Source organism: Oncorhynchus nerka, linkage group LG27 (genome assembly GCF_034236695.1).
Source record: "Oncorhynchus nerka isolate Pitt River linkage group LG27, Oner_Uvic_2.0, whole genome shotgun sequence".
Classification (NCBI taxonomy): domain Eukaryota; kingdom Metazoa; phylum Chordata; class Actinopteri; order Salmoniformes; family Salmonidae; genus Oncorhynchus; species Oncorhynchus nerka.
In genome coordinates, this window is record NC_088422.1 from 31,641,034 (window position 1) to 31,664,063 (window position 23,030).

The 23,030-nt window shown below is 43.9% G+C and overlaps 1 protein-coding gene across 2 annotated transcripts in view; it reads right to left on the minus strand.

Annotated features, from left to right (window-relative positions):
• Positions 1–23,030, minus strand: part of LOC115111597 (adhesion G protein-coupled receptor A2-like) — a 60,806-nt gene that overhangs the window by 25,609 nt on the left and 12,167 nt on the right. For both annotated transcript variants that reach the window (XM_029637809.2, XM_065011552.1), the window contains one exon: positions 4,414–4,485. In XM_029637809.2, the coding sequence (XP_029493669.2) occupies positions 4,414–4,485 (72 nt within the window). The remainder of the gene's footprint in view (positions 1–4,413; positions 4,486–23,030) is intronic.

Below are 23,030 nucleotides of genomic sequence, written 5' to 3' on the forward strand. Positions count from 1 at the left end.
GGTAGTTGTTGTGAAATTGTTAGATTACATGTTAGATATTACTGCACGGTCGGAACTAGAAGCACAAGCATTTCGCTACACTCGCATTAACATCTGCTAACCATGTGTATGTGACCAATAACATTTGATTTGATTTGAACCATGGTTAGAATAGCTATAAATAGCTATGAAGGAAATGTATAGGTTCCGGAAGAATCACATCCAAAAGTGAGTATTTTTGGACAACTTTCAAGTGTGTGAGCTGGCCCCATCCTGCTTGGCGGTCCCAATCCCATGCAGCTAACTTAGCTCTTCCTTACCTGTCCACCACAGTGCTCCTGCTCCTTCACCTATCCACTCTATCTCTCCCCTCTGTTCTCACTCTCCACTTCTGTGCTCCATCTCTCCCTGTAGGGTGAGCAGCCTGGTAATGAGGGACCCTTATGCCCTGGCTGTCCTGTGTCCCATGGTGCAGTGGGGCCCGATTGGACAGGAGCCAGACCCCCTCTCTGCTCATTATTCTCATTACCTCGCCTCAAATCAGTGCAGGACAGGCCACTGGGATCTGTCCACAACTCATAAAGGTCCCTGCTCGTTAGTGGACCAGCCTTGTTAGGGCCTGCGTCAGCTCCCATCAGAGAGGGTGTGCTGCGAGGAGGTGGAGGTACCAGGAAAGGTGTGTGAGAATGTGTGTGTGAGGGTGTGTGTATGTGTGTATGTGTGTACACTAGAACGCTAAGTGTCGTACACTGGAACGCTGAAGATGTCCTTATAAGAGGGCAGAACAAACATAGCTAAATTGCTCTCTGCTCTTGGGTGGCATGACAGTTTACGAAGGCAACAGCGGCTTTGAGGAGGTTTAGCCCAATGAAAGGGCTAACTGTGTGGAGGAATCCACAGTGTGGCCTGCTCTGCTCTGGTTGGAGGAAGGGGTTCCTGTCCTGTAGCTGTGCTTTTATACTTATAACAGCAAAGCTCTGATTATACTCAGCTCTGCCTCTGCTTGGACTACTGTTTCAAACATGGCTGAGTAGGCTGAGAGGGACATCCTTTCTGTTTAGACATCTATTTCTTACAATTATGCATGGAGGAGTTTGGGATGCCCATAATAGGACACACACACAGACAGACATTGAAGTTGAGACTGAGATCCACTGAAAGTGTGGGTGCAGTTGACTGTCTGGTTGCCCTCCTGACTTTGGGGAGGGGTTGCTGTGGTGTTATTCCCTGGTGTGTGTTCAGCCGGGCCCTTGTGGGCTCCTAGCTAGCACATACAATTCTGAGAACCATATGTTTCTTAGAGATTGGTGAGAGCGTGGTTATCCTATGGTTATTTTTAATACAACCTTCCCACAATGTTCTGGGAATGGTGTAGGATACCCAGCATACATACAAATCTTAGCTGTTATGTTTCTACGGTGGGAATTTCAGTACTTCAGCATAACATTTTCTACAGGTTTCTTCATGGTTCTATATAAAGTAATTCTCAAATTGTTCAGAGAATGTTAAGAAACAACGTTCTTCTGTTGGAATTTCAGTACTTCAACATAATGTTTTCTGCAGGTTTAGTCATGGTTCAATTTAAAGTCATTTTCTCAAAACATTAAGAGAACTTTCAATAGAAAACACAAGAAAACATTAGTACCGGTCAAAGAACATTTTAAGAAAGTTTAAAAACCCCCCAGATCCATTCCATTTTCAGCATCAACAAAACTATCCTCTATCTGTTAAGTATGTTAAGGTGTGTTAACCACACCCACTAATTGGCTACACCTGATTTTAATGAGTGCTTGTTTCCATTTAGATGGGGTCCGGTTGAATAGACTAAAATGAACAGCTTTGTATGAGTTCCCAAAAAACTGCATGCTAGCTGCATCCTGGTGGCGCAGTGGACTCATTACATGGATAGAGAACATAAGATCATAGGTTTGAATCTCAGTGACACAATAAATAAGAAATGTGTTTGCATGGTTAATGCCTAAGCAAAGGAATCTCCATGTGTCCTATCTGTGCTTGGAGTTCAGAACAGTTGAACTAACAGCATTATTCAGTCTTATTGAAACATGTTCTGTGAACGTTATTTCATTACTTTCAAATAACCTATCATTTCCATTCTCAGAACATTACTTTCAAATAACCTATCATTTCCATTCTCAGAACATTACTTTCAAATAACCTATCATTTCCATTCTCAGAACATTACTTTCAAATAACCTATCATTTCCATTCTCAGAACATTACTTTCAAATAACCTATCATTTCCATTCTCAGAACATTACTTTCAAATAACCTATCATTTCCATTCTCAGAACATTACTTTCAAATAACCTATCATTTCCATTCTCAGAACATGAATTAAACCTCCCAGGAAGACTTTCAGGGAACCATTGTAAAATGTTCTCAGAACCGGCCTGCAACCTAAAACTCAGAACAGACAAAATGTTAACGTCTGTGCTCAGAACATTTTGCCGTTCAGGAAACGTATGGCTTTGTTCCCAGGACCAATGGGAAAACATAAACGTACGTTCCTACAACTTCCGAGGAACTCAATGTGCTAGCTGGGCTGGCTTCTACAGCACTGACCACATATATGAGTAACTGCTCGCCACTGGACCAAATGACAAGCACATGTCGACAACAGGCTGGAAATAATGAGAAAGACCTGAACGGTGACCAAGCTAGAGACAAAACAAAACAACATAGCAACTCGCAGGGGGAGCAGCACAGTAGGTGGACAAAAAAGCTAAATTAATCTTGCAGTTGTGTTTTTTTACTTCACATCTATCCATCTTTGCCCAGTTTGATTTTTATTATATCAAGTTGGTATATTTTAATATGAAAATAGTTGTTTTCCCATGAGCTCATTTTTTATTGTAAGTCGTGAAATGCTCAATTACAGAGTGTGGAGCACAAGATGAGTGAGCAGACCTCCAGTGCAGTGTGTCAGAGGGTTGGTGGAGGTCTGAGCAGAGGAGTGAAACGAGTCCTGTGTGATTTACATCATGTCCTCTATGTGTGTGTGTGTGTGTGTGTGTGTGTGTGTGTGTGTGTGTGTGTGTGTGTGTGTGTGTGTGTGTGTGTGTGTGTGTGTGTGTGTGTGTGTGTGTGTGTGCGTGATTGTGTGCGGGGGGTTCTTGTTCTGTGTCCCTCTCACTAGGTCATGGTTTTAGCACTGCAAGCCTGCTCCACCCCTACCCCCTACTAGTTTTACTACTGTCCCAGGTACAAGGGCCTGCTATAGTGGCCAAGCTCAGGTTACCCACCCAAAAACCCCATGGCATTCTGGGGGGCCTTATCTGCACTTGCAAAAACAAGTAATACCATCTCATTTTACATCAAACAAACAATTCTGCCCAAGCCCCTAGTTTGCCAAAGCCCCATACCACTAATCAAATCTCAGCTACACCCGATCTAACAATACTGGTCATAAAGATGATCAAACTAAGACTGAATAGATGAGGCTCTAACTTTGCTTAGTAGAGAGAGTAAGAAGAAGGTAAGAACACTGTCCCACAGGAGTGTTCTTGTCCGGTTTAGCTCACATAAAAGAGGGTCAAGCAGTTTCAACAGATTTAGCTCTTTTTTCAGACCTGTCATGTCTGTGTTGAGCTCCAATAGGTAGGTACTAACAAGATAACAACTGCAGCAAATTACCATAGTTGTCCATCTTCCAACATTTCGGTAAAGCTTGTTAACTTCATTGGTGGCAGCTCAGAGACGCATGTGGAACTAATATTGCTTAAGCCCCCCGCTGCCTCCTAGACATACACAGGCAAGAGTTGGCCCCATTCCATATTGTACACTACAACACTGGAAGACCACTGTAGGCTATCCTTTTGTTGACGCAACGTAAAACTCCCTTCCTCAGTATCACTCAGCATTTATATTTGTGTTCTTATGTTTACAACAGCAGGGACAGTTTGTGCCACTGCTGAAATCCTCAGAGGACTCAAATGTCATCTAAACTGTAAGAAACAATAAGAAACAGCCAGTGGACCAGCTAGGCAGTGGGACCCTACATCCACAGGGTAGAGCCAGCCAGCCGCCTGCCTCAATCTGAGCTACAGGCAGTGCAGGCAGCGCCAACAGCCTCCTCCTCCCATGGAAACCTCTTATCTTGTCCTGTAGAGCAGGGCTTCTCTGATAATGACGAATGGTGGGGTAATTATGTGATCTCTTCCACATAACTCTGTGATAACCACACTGAGTGTTTCATCCTCCCTGCTGGAAGCCAGCCCACTGGATAGCAGAGCTGCGAGAAGCACAGATCTCCCTGATACCCTGTCTCTGTGGGACTGTGGGCTCCGCAGTACAAGGCCATATGGGCTACAAGCACCCAACCTGCTGGTGTTAAACCTGCCCATGTTAAACCTAATGAGTGAGAACCCAGGACAGACTCATTCAGATTGAGTGAAAATCACAAGCGTTACTCACAGTTTCTCCAGGGCATAGAGTCCAACAAAGGATCCATTTCTCAGAACCCTGATGCGATTGTTGCTCAAAATTCTGTTAAAAAAAAGGAGCAAACCAAGATATCATTAGTATTGTGCTTCAACAAAACATAAAAAATCACAAGGACACACGTTCATCTCATACTTAGCCTACCTGAGTTGTATTAGTCAGACCCATATAGAATATGAAAGGAGAAAGGGCAATATCAGAGAAAGAGACGACCAACAACTCAGTTGCCCAGAAAATGGGTTTCAGATAAAAGTATGACTCCTCTAAGAGGGTCAGAATCTCCATGAGAGGATAAATACACTGCATGAGCAGCAGTCACACGTGACCACCCTGGCCAGAGGCATTACACAAAGCTGTTTCCAATTCATCCTAAGGACTAAATAGGAGACAGAGATTGGGATTGGGGTTTGGGGGGGAAGGAAGCTTGTGATAATCATCCTGGATACATTTTTACATCAAAAGCCAACGGCGTTCACATCAAAGGAAAGTCTGTGCTCATCATGACAATTACCCTTTTCCCTATTGGCAAATCATTAGGCTTATAGGGCCCTTATCAGGCAAGAGTGTGAGGGGCTTTCTAGAACCATCCTGCACTGAGCAGAGCAGATCTGCTTTGTCTCAAGGGGCATCATAGGAAACTGAATGTACAGTGATCAGCCAGCCCATACGGACCAGCTCAGATGGACAGAGAGGCTACACCACAACAGAGCCCGCCAGCCTAGCCCCAGACACAGCCAGGCCTTCACAGGGTCCACTGTGACATTCCCTATCGGTATAACCTGCTCAGGAGACACAGTCCCTGGTCCTGAAGCCTGTACCCCTACTACCCTACAAACCCCTGTGTCGTGGGTCCTGTCAGGTTGGTTGTGTGTCATGGGTCCTGTCAGGTTGGCTGTGTGTCTGCAACACCATGTCTTTGTGATCCTGGCCCCTCAGTGGGGTAGCAGGGTACAGCAGGGGCCCGGCTCAGGCGACAGCCCCCATCATTAACACGCCCCCCAGCCTCACGCCGCCTTCTCCTCGTTCCCCGGGGCACTTAATGGGCTGTTTGTGAGATGAAGTGTGTTTTTAATCGAAGCTGAGGAACAGAACCGAGCGGAGCACGGGTGTGTGTGTGTCTTTAAAAGAGGGAGCTGACTGTGAACAGCCTTTCTTGCCACATTAATACAAATACAACCCTCAGCCTTCACCTCCTCACCTTTTAGTTCACTTAATGAGCAGATGTAATGAGCAGCACCAACCGGTCACATTTCCAGCTAAGGGGTTGATAATGAATACATTGGTCATTAGTCACTAAATCAGCACTGTAAGAAATGAAGTATATATTTGGTAGACATATACCTGCAAAGTGTCTAGAGCTATCTATCCGTCTACTTAAACTATATGCTGTTTTCCCTTCCTTTTTTGCTGAACCAAATTATATTCAAATCCATATGCAAATAACAATGAGCAGAAAATGCAGACTCTTGTGTATTGTGGTCGTCCTAGGGCGTAAACTGAACTTGAACCTGTGACTCCCAGTCCTAAGGTCTCATGCGTCAGTTAGACACAGTATCTCTCATATAACTTGATGCAGGCCTGAGATGAAAGCTACAGAAGATCCGGAACTGCCTGAATAATTCAATACAGATAGCAGAGGAGAAAGTAAGGTCTGGCAAAACAACAAGCCATTTAATTCAACACAGACAGTGTGTGTGTTCATGTTCATCTTTTTGCGCAGGTTAGCTTTTTTCATAATGAATCTTGTTCTGAAAGCTGCTCTGCAGAGCGGTCACTAGTGGGCACAGCCACAAAGTCATAAAATCAGATTTTACACCTAACCCTAACCACAGTGCTAACCATAAGGCCTAACCCTAACCTTTAAATTACATTTTTGCAATCAATATTTCTACTACTGCATGGCAAGTGGTACCGGAGCGCCAAGTCTAGGACCAAAAGGATTCTCAACAGCTTTTACCCCCAAGCCATAAGACTCCTGAACAGGTAATCAAATGGCTACCCGGACTATTTGCATTGTGTGCCCCCCCAACCCCTGTTTTACACTGCTGCTACTCTCTGTTTATGATATATGCATAGTCACTTTAACTATACATTCATGTACATACTACCTCAATTAGCCCAACTAACTGGTGCTCCCACACATTGGCTACCCGGACTATCTGCATTGTGTCCCGCCACCCACCGCCCGCCAACCCCTCTTTTACGCTACTGCTACTCTCTGTTCATCATATATGCATAGTTACTTTAACCATACCTACATGTACATATTGTATATAGCCTCGCTACTGTTTTTATTCAGTCTTTTTACTGTTGTTTTTTATTTCTTTACTTATCTATTGTTCACCTAATACCTATTTTTTACTTAACAATTGCACTGTTGCTTAGGGCCTGTGAGTAAACATTTCACTGTAAGGTCTACACCTGTTGTATTCGGCGTACGTGACAAATACACTTTGATTTGTTTTGATTTGTACGATATAGCCAATTTTGACTTTGCAGCTGGCCTATCTAAGGGGAAATCACTCAGTTCTCCCTCCATGACAAGACTCATGATAAACATCAACCTGCTCTTTTTGCGTGATTGTGTACAGTACGTGTGTTGTGTGAGAGAGAAAAGTGAGACAATCAGCTCATAATCTAAAACTATTAGTCTCAAGCGCATCCATTTGAACAGAAAATAATGAAACCTATTTTCTACGTTGCACAGAAGAACTGGAAAGCTCACTTCAGTAAATACACAAACATGATCAAGTAAAGTTCATTGAACCCACTGTCTGGAAACATAATATGTTCATTTCCAGGAAAACAAAAGGTCTGGCGATTCAGGACATTAGCATGTAATTTTCCTATTCTAGTACACCCATGTATCTCTGATGTCTGTAGCAGAGTATACATTGCTCTTTCACCGGATCAACACAAACAATACAGAGTAGGACTCTGAGAAAGAGTGAAGGTGAGACAGAGCTCTGTAAACAGCCTGAAATAGGCTGGATGCTCCCTCCCAACCGGCTAAACAGGAAACCAGCCAATTAGCTGTTTATTCAGGATGCGGCTGACAGAGGTCAGGGGTCAGGAGGAGAGCACAGAGCAGAGCACTGTCCATGAGCAGGTGGAAGACAGGAGCGACCGGAAGAGAGAACAAGCAAGGGATATGAGAAACCTAAACTCCTACATCAGAGTACACAAAGGCTGTATAGAGAATTGGTGTATTTTCAGAAGCCCTGGAGATGAGCGAAGTCTGAGCTTAATTGAAAAAGCATGGATCACATACAGCATTCATCACTGAAGTGAAGAGAAGGAGGGGAACACTACTGCTCACCCTCAAATTGATAGAGTGGCCTGTGTTGTTTGAATGGCCTGCTGCGTCTCCACACTGACTGCCCCAATGACAGACGGCACATTGAGTTAGTCTGCCTCCAAATACAATTGCAGCTCTATGGTGCACAAAATGAAAAGTGCACTAACTCAATCCAGACGCCCTCTAAGGTACAGCAGCACTGCATTAGCCTCCTCATTAATTTAGCCCTTTCAGACCAGTGGCTTATCAGAGATCAGAGCCAGTAATAGAATCTATATCAGCTGTGTGTAAAACCAGGGCTGCAGGTCAGCATGGGGGGACACACAAAGACACTTCATCTAAGGCCATTCAGTGAAGATCAAATATTAGCAGGGCCAATGATAAGAGCCAGGTCATCCAAGAGGATTCAGCTGTTGGAGCAGTAGGCATGTTGTTAATAGAGGCTGAGTGTCTACAGGTTAATGGCCTTAACCCCGATCACAGCTCTGGTCAGGTGCACATACTCCTCTCATCTCCTCTCGTTTCTCTCCTAATAGGGATACAGTATCATGCTGGGATTACTCAACCGGATACATTCACCTCTGAGAGATGGAGAGTTTACTGTAAAAGCAGAAAGACAATAGAAACTGCTGGTAGCCTATACCTTAGTCCTCCCTGCACGGCTGAGACAGTAAGTCAGGGAGATGCACACTGACTGCCAGACAAAGAGCCATGTCCCAGCAATACAAACCACAGCAACCCCTCCCTGGGCTGTGCCACTCACTTTGTTGGTTTGCTCAATTTGCTTCCTCAACCCACAAAGCCTTTGAGAGAGAGATGGGGGCATGTCAGCATGTCTCAAATTGTATTCATTCACTGATTAATTTCTGCTCCTTCCTCTCTAGTGAGAGGAGAGGATGAATGGTGACTCCAGGCCACTGTCTGTTTCAGACTGAACCTCAACAGCTGGGTGGATCATGGATCCGATCAACTCCAACATTAGCACACACTCACACAGGTGTGAAAGAGTGGGCAGATGGAGTGTGTGTGGGAAAGAGAGAGTATGTGTGGGAGTCTGTGTATATTTCTGTCTCTATGTCTCTGTGTGTCTCTGTGTCTCTGTGTGTCTCTCTGTGTATTTGTGCATGCTTGCCTGCAGCTGCACTGGGTTTCAGGTCTTCCTCTGCCAGTAATCTTTTTTTAGTGAACAATTGTTCCTCTGGTGGTAATCTGAAGGCATGCTAAAGAATGTTCAGTACGTACACTGTACACAGAGGAAGAGAAACCTTTCAGCTATTCAAATGACAGCTGAGGGCAGAAAAACTGGTTTAGGATGAGTCTCCAGGCTCCACTTTATAAAATCCTTCTCAAACAAGGATATCCTCTCTTTCAAATCGCACATATCTGTAAAAAACAAGTTTTGATTCTGCTCCACTGTCTCGCTCTCTTTCTAATCATGTCCTCGTTTGGAGACCTTCTCTCTCTTCAATAACTATGCTACCCAATAAATTACATTCATCATGTTATCATCATTATCATTATTGAAATCAAATCAAACATAAAGAAAAGAAGGGCTGTTACAAAGAAACAAACAAAAGCAAACAAAAGACTAACTAGATGACAGTTTTGTCTTCCATGGCTTACTGCAGACGTTTGAGATGTGTAATGTATGAATGAAGAGTCCCATGTTCCCATTTCCCTGATGTCCACTGCTTTCCCAAATACCCTGTCGTCTTGGAGCCTCTCTCTCCCCGTCTCCACTCCAGAGGGAACAACTGATTTTAGTTGCATTATCCTACGGCCGACCAAAAGTAGGACAACAGTCTTAAGGAGGGGGTTCTATTTAATAAGAATCCCTCCGCAGGCTAAACTCTACACTCTCATTAACCGTCTCTAACCTGCCAACCCAGCATCTCATTACAACAATAACATCAACAATCTCCCTCTCTATCATAACACTGATCATCCCCAGAGTCGTTCTGAAACCAGGGTGCAGGAGACAGGGGAGAGGGGAGGGAGGTTCAAAGATCAGCCATGGCTGTGGGCTGTCCTACTACACACTGTGGAGACACAGTCCAATGGAACAACATGAGGATATGAGTACAGATTAGACACGACACGCCCAACCCCACCCAGACCAAGGCAAACAAAGAGAGGTGCAGGTTCAATGTAATAAAGAGAGTCAAAACAACTAAACACGCCACTGTTTAAACATCATTTAACTTTGGATGGACCTCTTCGCTAAAGGACCACACGCGAGGTGAAAGACAAGAACCCCTGAAAGAGTTTGGTAAAGCGCCACAAACTCGGCACACGACACAAGGCTCTATAGCTCAGAGATTAAAAGACCAATAGCAGCCGCAATAAGAAAATGATTCACTGAGAGTTTCTGAGCATCCAATTCAAACCAGTTTAATCTGCATGGTGATTTTATACTGAAAGCATCAGATTGTGTCACAGCAAAATGTAGCCATTTAAATCCAATAACCCATTGAAAGTCATTTTATAGAGGAAAGCGAATGAGGCTTTTAAAGAAGGAAGAAGTGACTTCATGTCTCTCAACGCTAAAGCAGCATGGGTACATTCTCAGTCTGGACACTTTATCTAGAATACTGTAGCTTCAATGTAATTAAAACAATATTTGAGTCATCTTTATTTAAGCATTAGTAATTTCATACTCATGCATGATTTAGATCTTAGCGTCCTGGCAATGCATAGGAGAACAGTTACTGTAAAGTAGAGACATGGCAGTCTATTTTTCAATAAAGACATCACAAGGTTGGAACTTGGACTGATGGTGACAGACAGATCAGGTCTGTGAATATCGCGGGTGAACCCACAATTTTATTAAAAACTCCATTACTTAACTTGGCTGTTAACAAGTTTCTCAAGATGTCTTAGTCTTTCCAAGTGCCACGTTTAACACATCAAAAGCAATTACCAAACTCCAGCACATTACGTAGCACCTTCCAACCTCACCTCATACACATGCAATGGACTCTAACAGGCAAGCCCCAGCCAAAGAGTTAGCCAAAGGCTGCCTGCCCCTCTCTCTACTGGGAGAAGGGGCAATTGTCTTCAACAAAAACTACTGTAAGGTGTGTGTGAGTATGTATACACACTGTAAAACATGATGTTTGATCATTGGGTGGTAGAGGAATGAATCAGTGAAGCAGCATCTTTGGATGGGTGTGACTTTCTGAATGGTTGGGGACCATTTGAACAGCTTAGCGTCTGGTTTGCAATGACAATCCACTTTTTCTGCATTGGCCAACAAGTTATGGACCAGGAGCAGGTCTGTTTCAGAGACACACGAAGCTGGTTATAAGGTTAAGGGGTGTGTTCACTTGTTAGCTGGCTAATGAGGGAGGGAGTCTGGTCACCTGCACACACACACTTTCATTGTGACATGTCACAGTCCTCAGTCCTGCTACTAATGAAGGCCCAGACCAATTACTGCTGTAAGCTTTTAGCCACAGGAGCCCCATCTCAGCAGGAGCATGTGTGTGTGTGTGTGTGTGTGTGTGTGTGTGTGTGTGTGTGTGTGTGTGTGTGTGTGTGTGTGTGTGTGTGTGTGTGTGTGTGTGTGTGTGTGTGTGTGTGTGTGTGTGTGTGTGTGTGTGTGTGTGTGTGAGTGTAGGTGAGTGGTGAGTGAGTGAGTGAGTGAGTGGTGAGTGAGTGAGTGGTGGTGGTGAGTGAGTGGTGAGTGAGTGAGTGAGTGGTGTGTGTGAGTGAGTGTGTGGTGTGGTGGTGAGTGAGTGAGTGAGTGGTGGTGAGTGGTGAGTGAGTGAGTGAGTGAGTGAGTGAGTGAGTGAGTGAGTGAGTGAGTGAGTGAGTGAGTGAGAGAGAGAGAGTGAGATGGTAAGAGAGAGAGAGACAGAAAAAGAGGGAGAAAGAGAGAGAACGTGTGTGTACGATAGACCTTCCCAATATTAAAGGGCCTCTTTTCATTCGCAGGTCTTCCAGTGCTTCTGCACTGGACCGGTAGCTCTATCCTGATGGCTAGTTGAGTGCCCTTGAATCACCATTCAGTGCCCTGGTCTGCCAATGTTCCAGACCCATCACAGGGAGAATCAGGTGGACAAGGGAGACTCCACAACCACTCAGTGGTAGAAAACTAAGCTACCTCTGACAGGAAGCAGTTCTGTGTGGCCCAGGGGCACTGGCTCTGCCCTCAGAGGCCTGGGTCACCACACTGAATGCAGCAGGCCACTGAAGGCCCTTGAGCACAACAAGCACTTTAGCTGTAAATGCATCTTGAGCCGTGAATGTGTCCATTGTCCCTAAGCCATCAGTGTGCTTCCAGCAGGGAACAGGGAGCTTTGCCAGACTACAAGTCCTATTGATCTCCTGTCATGTACATGAACATCCATGTAATTGCACGTCAAATGTTTTTGTAAAATCATGTCACAGGCACTGATTGAGTTATTCAAGCATTATGGAAAAGTGAACAGAATCTCTGACGAGTTTGCTTGTTCTCAGAGTTGAGCAGGGTCATTCTTGGTGTGCAGTCAAAGGCTGTGAAAACCAGAAAGAGTTATATAGTGTACATCCAAATAGTGTATATCTAAGATGCTATGTACAATATTTGTTTTCCAAGACTCAGGAAAACAAAGAAATTAAAGATGAATATAAAATTGAAACTATATTGTGACAGTTGATTGCAATGTGTCTCATCTTGAAGCTGGATAGTGTAGTGAGCTTTTTCATATGATTTGTATTGTAGAAGTGCTTATTATAGAGTATACTGCATTGTGCTTGGGTAACCAGGCAGGGCAAGGGAGTCTTTATGGTTTGTGGTTACATGTGTGTGTGGTTGCATGTGTGTGTGTGTGTGTGTGTGAGTGTGTGTGTGTGTGTGTGTGTGTGTGTGTGAGAGAGAGAGAGAGAGAGAGAGAGAGACAGTCAGATGTATGCAACAGCATATACATATGTTTGAGTGTATGTGTGTGTGTAAAATGGCAAGCAGTCCTTCAGCAATTCCTCAGTCTAAAATGATAATTGGGGATTTATAAACAGTCTCTAATTAGAGAGGGGAGGATGGAATACTATTTTGGATGCTGTGGCCGTGCACGCCCTTCCCGCATGTGCGCACACACACACACACACACACACACACACACACACACACACACACACACACACACACACACACACACACACACACACACACACACACACACAGCACACACACACACACACACACACACACACACACACACACACAAGCACACACACACACACACACACACACACACACACACACACACACACACACACACACACACACACACACACACACACACACACACACACACACACATGGCTCCTGTGTTCAGAGATGGTCTCCCACATGGAAACAGTCTCAGGACAATTCAAGCAGCAACACTATCAATTAATGAGAAAGCAACTTCTATGACATGTGGGTTTTTAATTCTACATAGTTTTTATTCAGTATTTCCTTTTAGTTGCGCAACATATTTTAAACCTGGGCATCCAACAAAGACTGAAAGATGAAAAATGTAAGCCAGTGGCTGCCTAGAATCCTAACAATCAAGGGTAAAACACAGCAAGTAAATGATGAAAGTATAACTAAGATTTACACAAGAGAATGTAACAAACTGCAAAGTCTAATCAAGTCAGCAACTCCATCACTGTGTAAAGTTTGTTCTTTTAATGAGGCAATTTAGTGAATCTAGGCTTTTCAAACAAGTGGAATGTGGTCCATGCCTGACTAACATTGTCTCATTGTTCTGTCTCATAACCAAGCTCTGTTTTCTGCTCCAATGCAAAGACTGCTGGGAAATGGGTTTGCTTTTACAAAGGATAGGGCCAAAATCATTCTGACCCAAATAACTTAACAATGCTGTTTGGCTAGATGGTGAGTTAGACACTGTTTGTTTCATGCAATAAATATCTACAGTAGAAATGGGTGTTGTCTTATTGAGTGGCTCTGTAACGTAAAGTGGAATACAATCAACAGGTTTCAGAACTCCACTCCAATTACTGAGAAACAGGCGTCTGTAAAGCCATTGTTCCCTTAGAATTTGTTAAATTGGACCAATTTTCACACCATGCAAATGGTTCTCATATAATCCACCAGAAAGATGTTCTTAGTGTAAAGCTTTTACAACGATGATATCTCAGTTTGTATCATTATAGTCGAAGAACCATTTGTTTTTATGACACATTTAACCCATTTATCAAACATAATCATGTTTTAGTTCAAAAGAGAGCAAATGCATCGTTTTCTTTTTCACTAATTCAATGATTCATTTCAACCAGTAAATCAGAACTGATGAGGGTACATTTTGACATATTATAAACATTTGGCAAATTAAGTAGAACTATCTGAAATATGTCCAACACTAAACATACGGGTGGATATTCTTACTATCTTCAGATATCAATACTCAGTATCACACAACACTTACACAGAAGTGGTCACACACACAAACTTGTGACTGCATGCATTCTCAGCACGGACACCCACCGCCTTATTCTGTGGGTCTGCAGTCTACTGCTCCCAAAACAGAAACTCTGGAGGCCATTTCTGTGGTTCAGCACGGGGAAGAGAGGGGAAGGGGAAGACAGACAGACGGGTGGGGGCTATATCTGGAGAAGAATAACCAGAGAGTCATTTACTTTTTGGAGTAAGATAAGAAGGAGCTGTATGAAAGGAAACACTATAATAACAAAAGTCAATCAAGGGTGTAATGTTGCCATGACAACATATTTCTCTGTTTTTGTCAAGTCTGAAGATCGTGGCATTTTGAGCAACAATCTCAAGTGATGAATGAACTATGTACACCCTTGTAACTTATCCAGAATGTCGCAGCCCGTCTGGTGTTCAACCTTCCCAAGTCCTCCTACTGGCTTCCAGTCAAAGCTCGCATCCACTACAAAACCATGGTGCTTGCCTATGGAGCTGCAAGGGGAACTTCTTCCCTCCTGACTATTACTTAAATCTTACACCCCAACCAGAGCACTCCGCTCTGCCACCTCTGGTCTCTTGGCCATCCCACCCTTACGGGGAGGTTAAATCCCGCTCAGCCCAGTCAAAGACCTTCTCTGTCCTGGCACCCCAATGGTGGAATTAGCTGATGAATGCACTATCAGTAAGTCTCTCTGGATAAGAGAGCCTGCTAAATGACTAAAATGTAAATGTATGAATTCATCAGAGATGGATAAACGGAAATATACAGTAGATATCAAAGAAGTGTTATTTCTAGAGCTGTGACTTTTCCCTTGAGCCCCCAGTCAGGCAGGGGTCCAGGGTATGTGTGGCATTGACAGGTGCTGAGGCTGTACATAGCGCCCTGGGTATCCAGTGTCAGGACTTTGTTTTTATTTATTGCTGACCAGTGCCCCACCTAGGGCTGTGGTGGTCACACAATTTCGTCAGCCGGGTTTTAATACATTGTAAGGCTGCCTGATGTGACTCTAATGATGATTTGAAAAAAGTCGCTTGGAAGACATGAGCTCTGCATTGTTTTTTTGCGCCGGCTGTACACACTACAACAGTCACTCATTCCCAATTTGACAAGCACTTGATAATGCCTAGAATTTCCCGGCGGCAACCACTTTGTGGGGCCGTAATACATTCAAAAGAAATCCATGCCTTTTGCGGCCAGTGGCCATTGTGCACTTCTCCCTGAGTTCTGCACACTCCATCACATGATCGGGTCTTTCACACAGGCTATAAGTGAAGACAGACACATTGGGGATGTAACTGCCTGCGTCCTTGTCCAATTCCGAGGTGCATATTGAAGATATTAGAAGAACTGTCCACATTTACTATTCGTCAGCCAACAAGATGAGTAGGCCTAAAGAACAGCAAAAACACTAGCCTATGTCAATCTACTATCCCTCATAGTACAAAGGTTCAGCTATTCTATTCTATGCGAGAAATAAATGTTCCAAACAGTCTGGGACAGTTGTGGGATGCAATAGATCCTAAATTAATACAACAACCACTAGCATCAACAAAAACTTTTTTACGCAATGTGGCTGACGCAACAGATCAGAACATTTAGCTTAAAATGTTGATAGACTATTAGGCTATTTCATCACATTACAAGCACAGAAATGCGCACATGGTAGTAGGCTATAAGCACGAATGTTCCATTAGTGGAAAACACCATTATCAAGTTTTTCCCCATACATTTTTATGGTGAAAATGATCTTCCAAAACTTGAAACTCACGTGCATGCCAGTTAGGCTCTACACCCCTTGTAAAGCGAATGTGCTTAATTTAAAAAAGTTATTTGGCCACTTTAGTTGTGATACAAACCTTTATAAAATATATAGGCCTATGAGCTAGGCTACGTGAGGTGTGCGTGCGGCTATGATTTGAAAAAGTTGCCCAAAAAAATACATTGTTTCTTATGCTGGGAATCATTCACAAGTGATAATATTTAATTCACATGTGATAGGCTAATATTTTCACCCATCAGACTATTCTTGATTTAATCTTGTCTTTACATATATTAAGTAATATATGTTTGAAATTTGTTTTGATTTAGAATGGACCTTTATCAAGCACCTGTATCGAAACAGGGTCAGTGGGAATAAAAACAAAAGGAATATATGCACTTAAATAACAAGTGGAGGACACTTTTCCCAGTGGTATATTTTCATGCCAGCCAGGTAGGCTATACTCCTGTTGTACATATAAGAAATGAGCTTAATATTAGGAAAGTTGAGAAATAAATATGGTAGGCCTAGCCTATAAAAAGCTGATCCTCCAATTTTTAGTAGAGGCCATCTGTCATGCCCTGATCTGCTTCACCTGTCCTTCTGCTTGTCTCCACCCCCCTCCAGGTGTCGCCCATCTTCCCCATTATCCCCTGGGTACTTATACCTGTGTTTTCTGTTTGTCTTTTGCCAGTTTGTCTTGTTTGTTCAACTCTTTTTCTCGCCGTCCTGGTTTTGACCCTTGCCTGTCCTGACTCTGTGTCCGCCTGCCTGACCACTCTGCCTGCCCCTGAGCCTGCCTGCTGTCCGGTACCTTTGCCCCTACTCTGGATTAATGACCTATGCCTGACCTGACCCTGAGCCTGCCTGCCATCCTGTACCTTTGACCCACTACTGTGGATTATCGACCCCTGCCTGCCTTGACCTGTCGTTTGCCTGCCCCTGTTGCTGTAATAAACATTGTTACTTCAACAAAGTCTGCATTTGGGTCTTACCTGAAATGTGATACCATCACTCTGTTTTCTCGTGCAATTGCATAGCCTATTGAAATGTTGCGCAACATGAGCTCATAGGCTCTCATGAAGTATTTGATTATATTTTTGATGACATTTGCAGTGATGTCAGAGTGATTAGAGGAACAATAGAGTGCTGAATACCAGGCAGTTAGAAAGTTTGGTAGGCTACTATTGACCATCAGGAGCATCAGAGCTTGGAGAAGCATAATTACCATGACTTAAAGGTCATGTGGAATTTGACTACCTTCATGACTCGTGACCGACGATGGTACATACGACAAATAAAACTTTAAACTTGAAGATCACAATGTTGGATGGATGGGAGACACTATAACACTCCCATTAGAATCCATATAGACAGTGGTGTACAGTAGGGACAGAACCTAGGCCCTACTGTGCCCTCGCAGGCAGAGAGCAGCCTCACTGCAGCTGTCTGAGGGGGTGTCCTGCTGCTACACATTCCTTTCAGTGCCTGCTGACGGCCAAGGACAGGCATTGGTGCCGCCCAGCCTGCCACCCCTCACATCTGCGGCCACTCCTTTGGGTTGGCACTTGCTGGACCAAGGTCACCAGTAACAGGCAACAGTGAAAACAAATGGCAAAGGAGGGGATTTTATAAAAGCATAAATTACAACCACCCAGACTTATAGACAGTACACTCCCTCCCACTGAAGATGTGTTTTCACCAACTCAGTGCTACGTATCCTTCACAAAGTGCTAAACTACATAACACACAGGTATGCACGCACACACACACACACACACACACACACACACACACACAACCAAACACACACACGTTCCCAAAACTAGTCCTAATATTTGACAAAATAAATAAATAAATACTAATTACCGGGTGGTTAACGTCAAATTACTTTTCATGAAATGATGCTACTGTATCGAAACTATACTATAGGTTTAGTCTCTTCCCTGGCTCTTCCCCCAGTGCCTGAGGTCCGGTGGGCAAAGAGAGAGGCAGAGACTGGGGAGCAGTCAGCCTCCTGGGCCACATCCCTATGAATAAGTGGAGGTTTCTCAGAGGAGGAAGGGGAGGACCATTCTACTCAGTGAATTTAAGAAAAGTACAAAAAGTGATCCTTTTTTAGATAAAACTAAACTAAATATATCCACATCACCAAGTAACTATTAAAACACACTGTTTTGCAATTAAGGTCTATAGTAACTTCAACAGCACTTTGTAGAGTAGCACCATGGTGTAGCTGGAGGACATATATTTTCCATCCTCCTCTGGGTACATTGACTTCAAAACCAAACCTAAGCGCATCATGGTTCACGGGCCCTTCCTTAGACTTACATAGTAATTATGACAACTTCCACAAAGGTCTTTATGTTAGCTAGCTGTCTAAGGCTATCCAACACAGCCAGTCAAGGTAATCTTTTGGTTTTATTAATTTATTGCCACCGGGGCCCACCTATGAACTGCTAAACTGCTTGCTGTACACTGCACTGTGTGATTGTACACATGGATTGGATTGTGTTGACAATGACGTTGGCTAATATGGTAACAACGATGTAGGACGTGTAGCGGTTAACAGTTATCGTAGGAAAGTTTGGCTTGGAGAGATTTTTTTGTCTGGTCACAGACAGCTGTTGTGTAGTGCACTGAAGTCCACAAGAGAAGGGAAAAGGTGAGACGAGGACAGTGCGTAGATGCCAGAAGGAATTATACTACTAGCAAAGTGATGATGCTGTATGTGGCTGCTTTGAAAGTGAACTATGTGTGCGGGTGATCAGGGTCGTATTAATTCCGTCGATTCTGTTGCAAAACGTTTCTTAAACGCACGCATACGGAACAAAACGGGGATGGACCTACCTGAATTTGAACTTTTTGGACCTATGTTGACACCCCAGTTCAGCTAGATGCAGGCAAGAGCGTGCAAGGCGTTATTGAATGTGTCACTGTCTGTCACCTTGATTACTCCAATTGTTCTCTCGATCTGTGCACCCACGTTGTAAACTTCCTGATGGGTATAGGGCAAGTTTGAGTATCACGTAGTTACATTGAGCTAGGTGAATGGAATATGAATGACAATCATCCAGTAATAGAAATAAGGCCATGCTCATTAAAAACAAATTGTCCTCCCTAATCTTAAACGGCACCGACCGACAATGCTGCCAAGCCTGTAGACTCAGCCTTTCCCTCTCTCTTTTCTCTCTCTCCCTCTGTTCTACCATTTTTCTCTCTCCTCTGCTGTACCTCTTCTCTCTCTTCTCCTTCATTCTCGCCCTTCTCTACCTCTTCTCCCTCTCCCCTCTTTCCTCTTCTCCCTCTCTCCCCTATTTCCTCTTCTCCCTCTCTCCCCTATTTCCTCTTCTCCCTCTCTTCCCTCTTCCCTCTGCTATACCTATTTTCTACCTCTTCTCCCTCTCTCCCCTCTTCCCTTTGCTATACCTCTTCTCTCCCTCTCCCTGCTATCCCTCGCCTTCACAGCCGTGTGCAATTAGCCCTAAACACAGCCCAGCCCTGAGCAGGCTCACATCTGGAAGGAGTTTAGACATGGCAGTATCCTACCAAGACGGCTAAATATTTATGTTGAGAGTTACTGTGTGTGGATGAACTCATGATAGAGGGGTGGGGAGGGAGGGAGAGAAAGAGGGAGAGATAGAGAGAATGAGGGAAAAGATGACTAACTCATGGAGAATTGGCTGGGAATAGGCTGGGAATAGAATTGTAACCCTAAACCACTGATAAGTTGTAAGTCAATGAAAAATGTACCAAAGGGCAGCCATTTAAAATATTTTAACGTACACCAATGGAGGATATCCAATGCTATATGATATACTTCAACCTAACTGATTTAAATTTCCCACACAATGTTCAACCAATCCAAAGCCCACAAGGTGTGGTGAGTCGCAGGAGGAGGTGACAGTGTTAGGCTCACAGTTTGTTCCTTTATGCTCCACAGGAACAACAAACATCCAACTAATACTTTTAATAAACAAACCCCCGTTGGGATTTCCCATGGGCTGAGCGGCCTCAGCTGGAATGTTCATGAGGGCCAGCTGTTCTGCATTAAACGTAGCAGTCAGCCCCAGAAGACCTGGGTCAGGCCTGGTGTCCTCTAGCACCATAGCCCTGTCCACCGCTGGCTGCATGGAAACATGGAGCAGGATATTCCTCTAACCTGCCCCAGGAGAGGGCCTGGGTGACAGGTAACCAAATCTGGGGAGGGAATGATGCAGAGCAGGCAAAGGCTGAGCCCCCCTACTGCACCTAGGATACAGTCTGCACAGAGTAAGGAATGTCAGGAATAACAGGAATATCAACACGACTTTTCACATTCCTCATCTGGAGCTAATGTCATGGGCGAGGATGAGAGCATCAGTGTTTGGAGCAATTCATTATAAGCTTTCTGGTAAATTACCTTACCAGTCACCTCGTATTTCAGTAAAGAAATGGTAAGGATGGCCTTGGACAGTTTTGGAATTGTTTGCTCCTAATACACAACAACATAAAAGTGTCACAGTATGCTAAACATGTGTAGGAAAACAAATAAAGTGAAATTAGTAGGTGCAGGGATGCGATATTATCTTCAATCACCTCCACTGCTGCCACCTAGGCAATTTTTAAAATTCTTTCCTCTCCTCTAGTTCTGAGAAACGTGTTCCGCAGATGTTTATGCTGCCTTTATTAAGCAAAAACACAAGGCCCTATAAATGGACCGCTAACCGCCTTGGGCTCCCTCTGGCATAAATCCTCTGGATGTACCTCCTTTGCATGCACCAATGGCCCTGTATGAGGTTTTACTGCGCCATATGAAGGCGAGTGATGCTCCCACTGGGTCAGAGAAAAGGAGTATTGTGGGATTGTGGAGGAGCGGAGTACCTTGGGAAACACTTAAATGAGTAAAAACATTGTGTTCTTTGGAGGCAGCTCGGTGGAAAACAAAATTCGGTATCTAATATTACAGTGCACCTACTGTAATATAAATACGGTATAAAAACAATTACTGTGTATTGACTGTATTATACGGTAAAAAAGTAAATGCTACTATAATCATTAATGAATGAATGGATGGATGAATTAATGAAATGAATTGAGGGGAGGGGTTTGTATTACATTTACATTTTACATTTGACATTTTAGCAGACACTCTTATCCAAAGCAACTTACAAATAGGTTTAAGTGCCTTGGTCAATTTATTTTATTTTTTATATCGCCTTCATTTAACCAGGTAGGCCAGTTGAGAACACCTTCATTTAACCAGGTAGGCCAGTTGAGAACACCTTCATTTAACCAGGTAGGCCAGTTGAGAACAAGTTGTCATTTACAGCTGCGACCTGGCCAAGATTAAGCAAAGCAGTGCGACAAAAACAACAACACAGAGTTACACATAAACAAACGTACAGTCAATAACACAATAGAAAAATCTATGTATAGTGTGTGCAAATGTAGAAGAGTAGGGAGGTAGGAAATAAATAGGCCATAGAGGCAAAATAATTACAATTTAGCATTAACACTGGAGTGGTAGATGTGCAGATGATGATGTGCAAGTAGAGATACTGGGGTGCAAAAGAGCAAGAGGGTAAGTAATAATATGGGGATGAGGTAGTTGGGTGTGCAATTTACAGATTTGCTGTGTACAGGTACAGTGATCAATAAGCTGCTCTAACAGCTGATGCTTAAAGTTAGAGAGGGAGATATGACTCCAGCTTCAGTGATTTTTGCAATTCGTTCCAGTCATTGGCAGCAGAGAACTGGAAGGAAAGGCAGCTAAAGGAAGTGTTGGCTTTGGGGATGACTAGTGAAATATACCTGCTGGAGCGCGTGCTACGCATGGGTGTTGCTATGGTGACCAGTGAGCTGAGATAAGGCGGTGCTTTACCTAGCAAAGACTTATAGATGACCTGAAGCCAGTGGGTCTGGCGACGAATATGTAGTGAGGGCCAGCCAACGAGAGCATACAGGTCGCAGTGGTGGGTGGTGTATGGGGCTTTGGTGACAAAACGGATGGCACTGTGATAGACTACATCCAGTTTGCTGAGTAGAGTGTTGGAGGCCATTTTGTAGATCGGTAGGAACGGTAGTCAGTTTTACGAGCCTATGTTTGGTAGCGTGAGTGAAGGAGGCTTTGTTGCGAAACAGGAAGCCGATTCTAGATTTAATTTGGGATTGGAGATGCTTAATGAGTTTACAGTCTAACCAGACACCTAGGTATTGTAGTTGTCCACATATTCTAGGTCAGAACCGTCCAGAGTAGTGATGCTAGTCTGGCGGGAGGGTGCAGGCAGCAATCGGTTGAAGAGCATGCACTTAGTTTTACTAGCATTTAAAAGCAGTTGGAGGAAGGAGTGTTGTATGGCGTTGAAGCTCATTTCGAGGTTTGTTAGCACAGTGTCCAACGAAGAGCCAGATGTATACAGAATGGTGTCGTCTGCGTAGAGGTGGATCAGAGAATCACCAACAGCAAGAGCGACATCATTGATGTACTCAGAGAAAAGTGTTGGCCCGAGAATTGAACCCTGTGGCACCCCCATAGAGACTGCCAGAGGTCTGACCAACAGGCCCTCTGATTTGACACACTGAACTCTATCTGAGAAGCAGTTGGTGAACCAGATGAGGCAGTCATTTGAGAAGCCAAGAAAGCCATTTGAGAAGCCAATCGATGGCGGTTATGATATCGTTTAGGACCTTGAGCGTGGTTGAGATGCACCTATGACCAGCTCGCAAACCAGACTGCATAGTGGAGAAGATACGGTGGGAATCGAAATAGTCGGTGATCTGTTTGTTAATTTGGCTTTCGAAGATTTTAGAAAGGCAGGGCAGGATGGATATAGGTCTATAACAGTTTGGGGCTAGAGTGTCTCCCCCTTTGGAAGAGGGGGATAATCGCGGCAACTTTCCAATCTTTGGGGATCTCAGACGATAGGAAAGAGAGATTGAACAGGCGAGTAATAGTGGTGTATTTTTGGGGGAGGAAATTTAAAAAAAGAAAGGGTCCAGATTGTCTAGCCCAGCTGATTTGTGGGGATCCAGATTCTGCAGTTCTTTCAGAACATCATCTGTCTGGATTTGGGCAAAGGAGAAGCAGGGGGGGGGGGGCTTGGGCAAGTTGCTGCAGGTGGTGCTGAGATGTTGG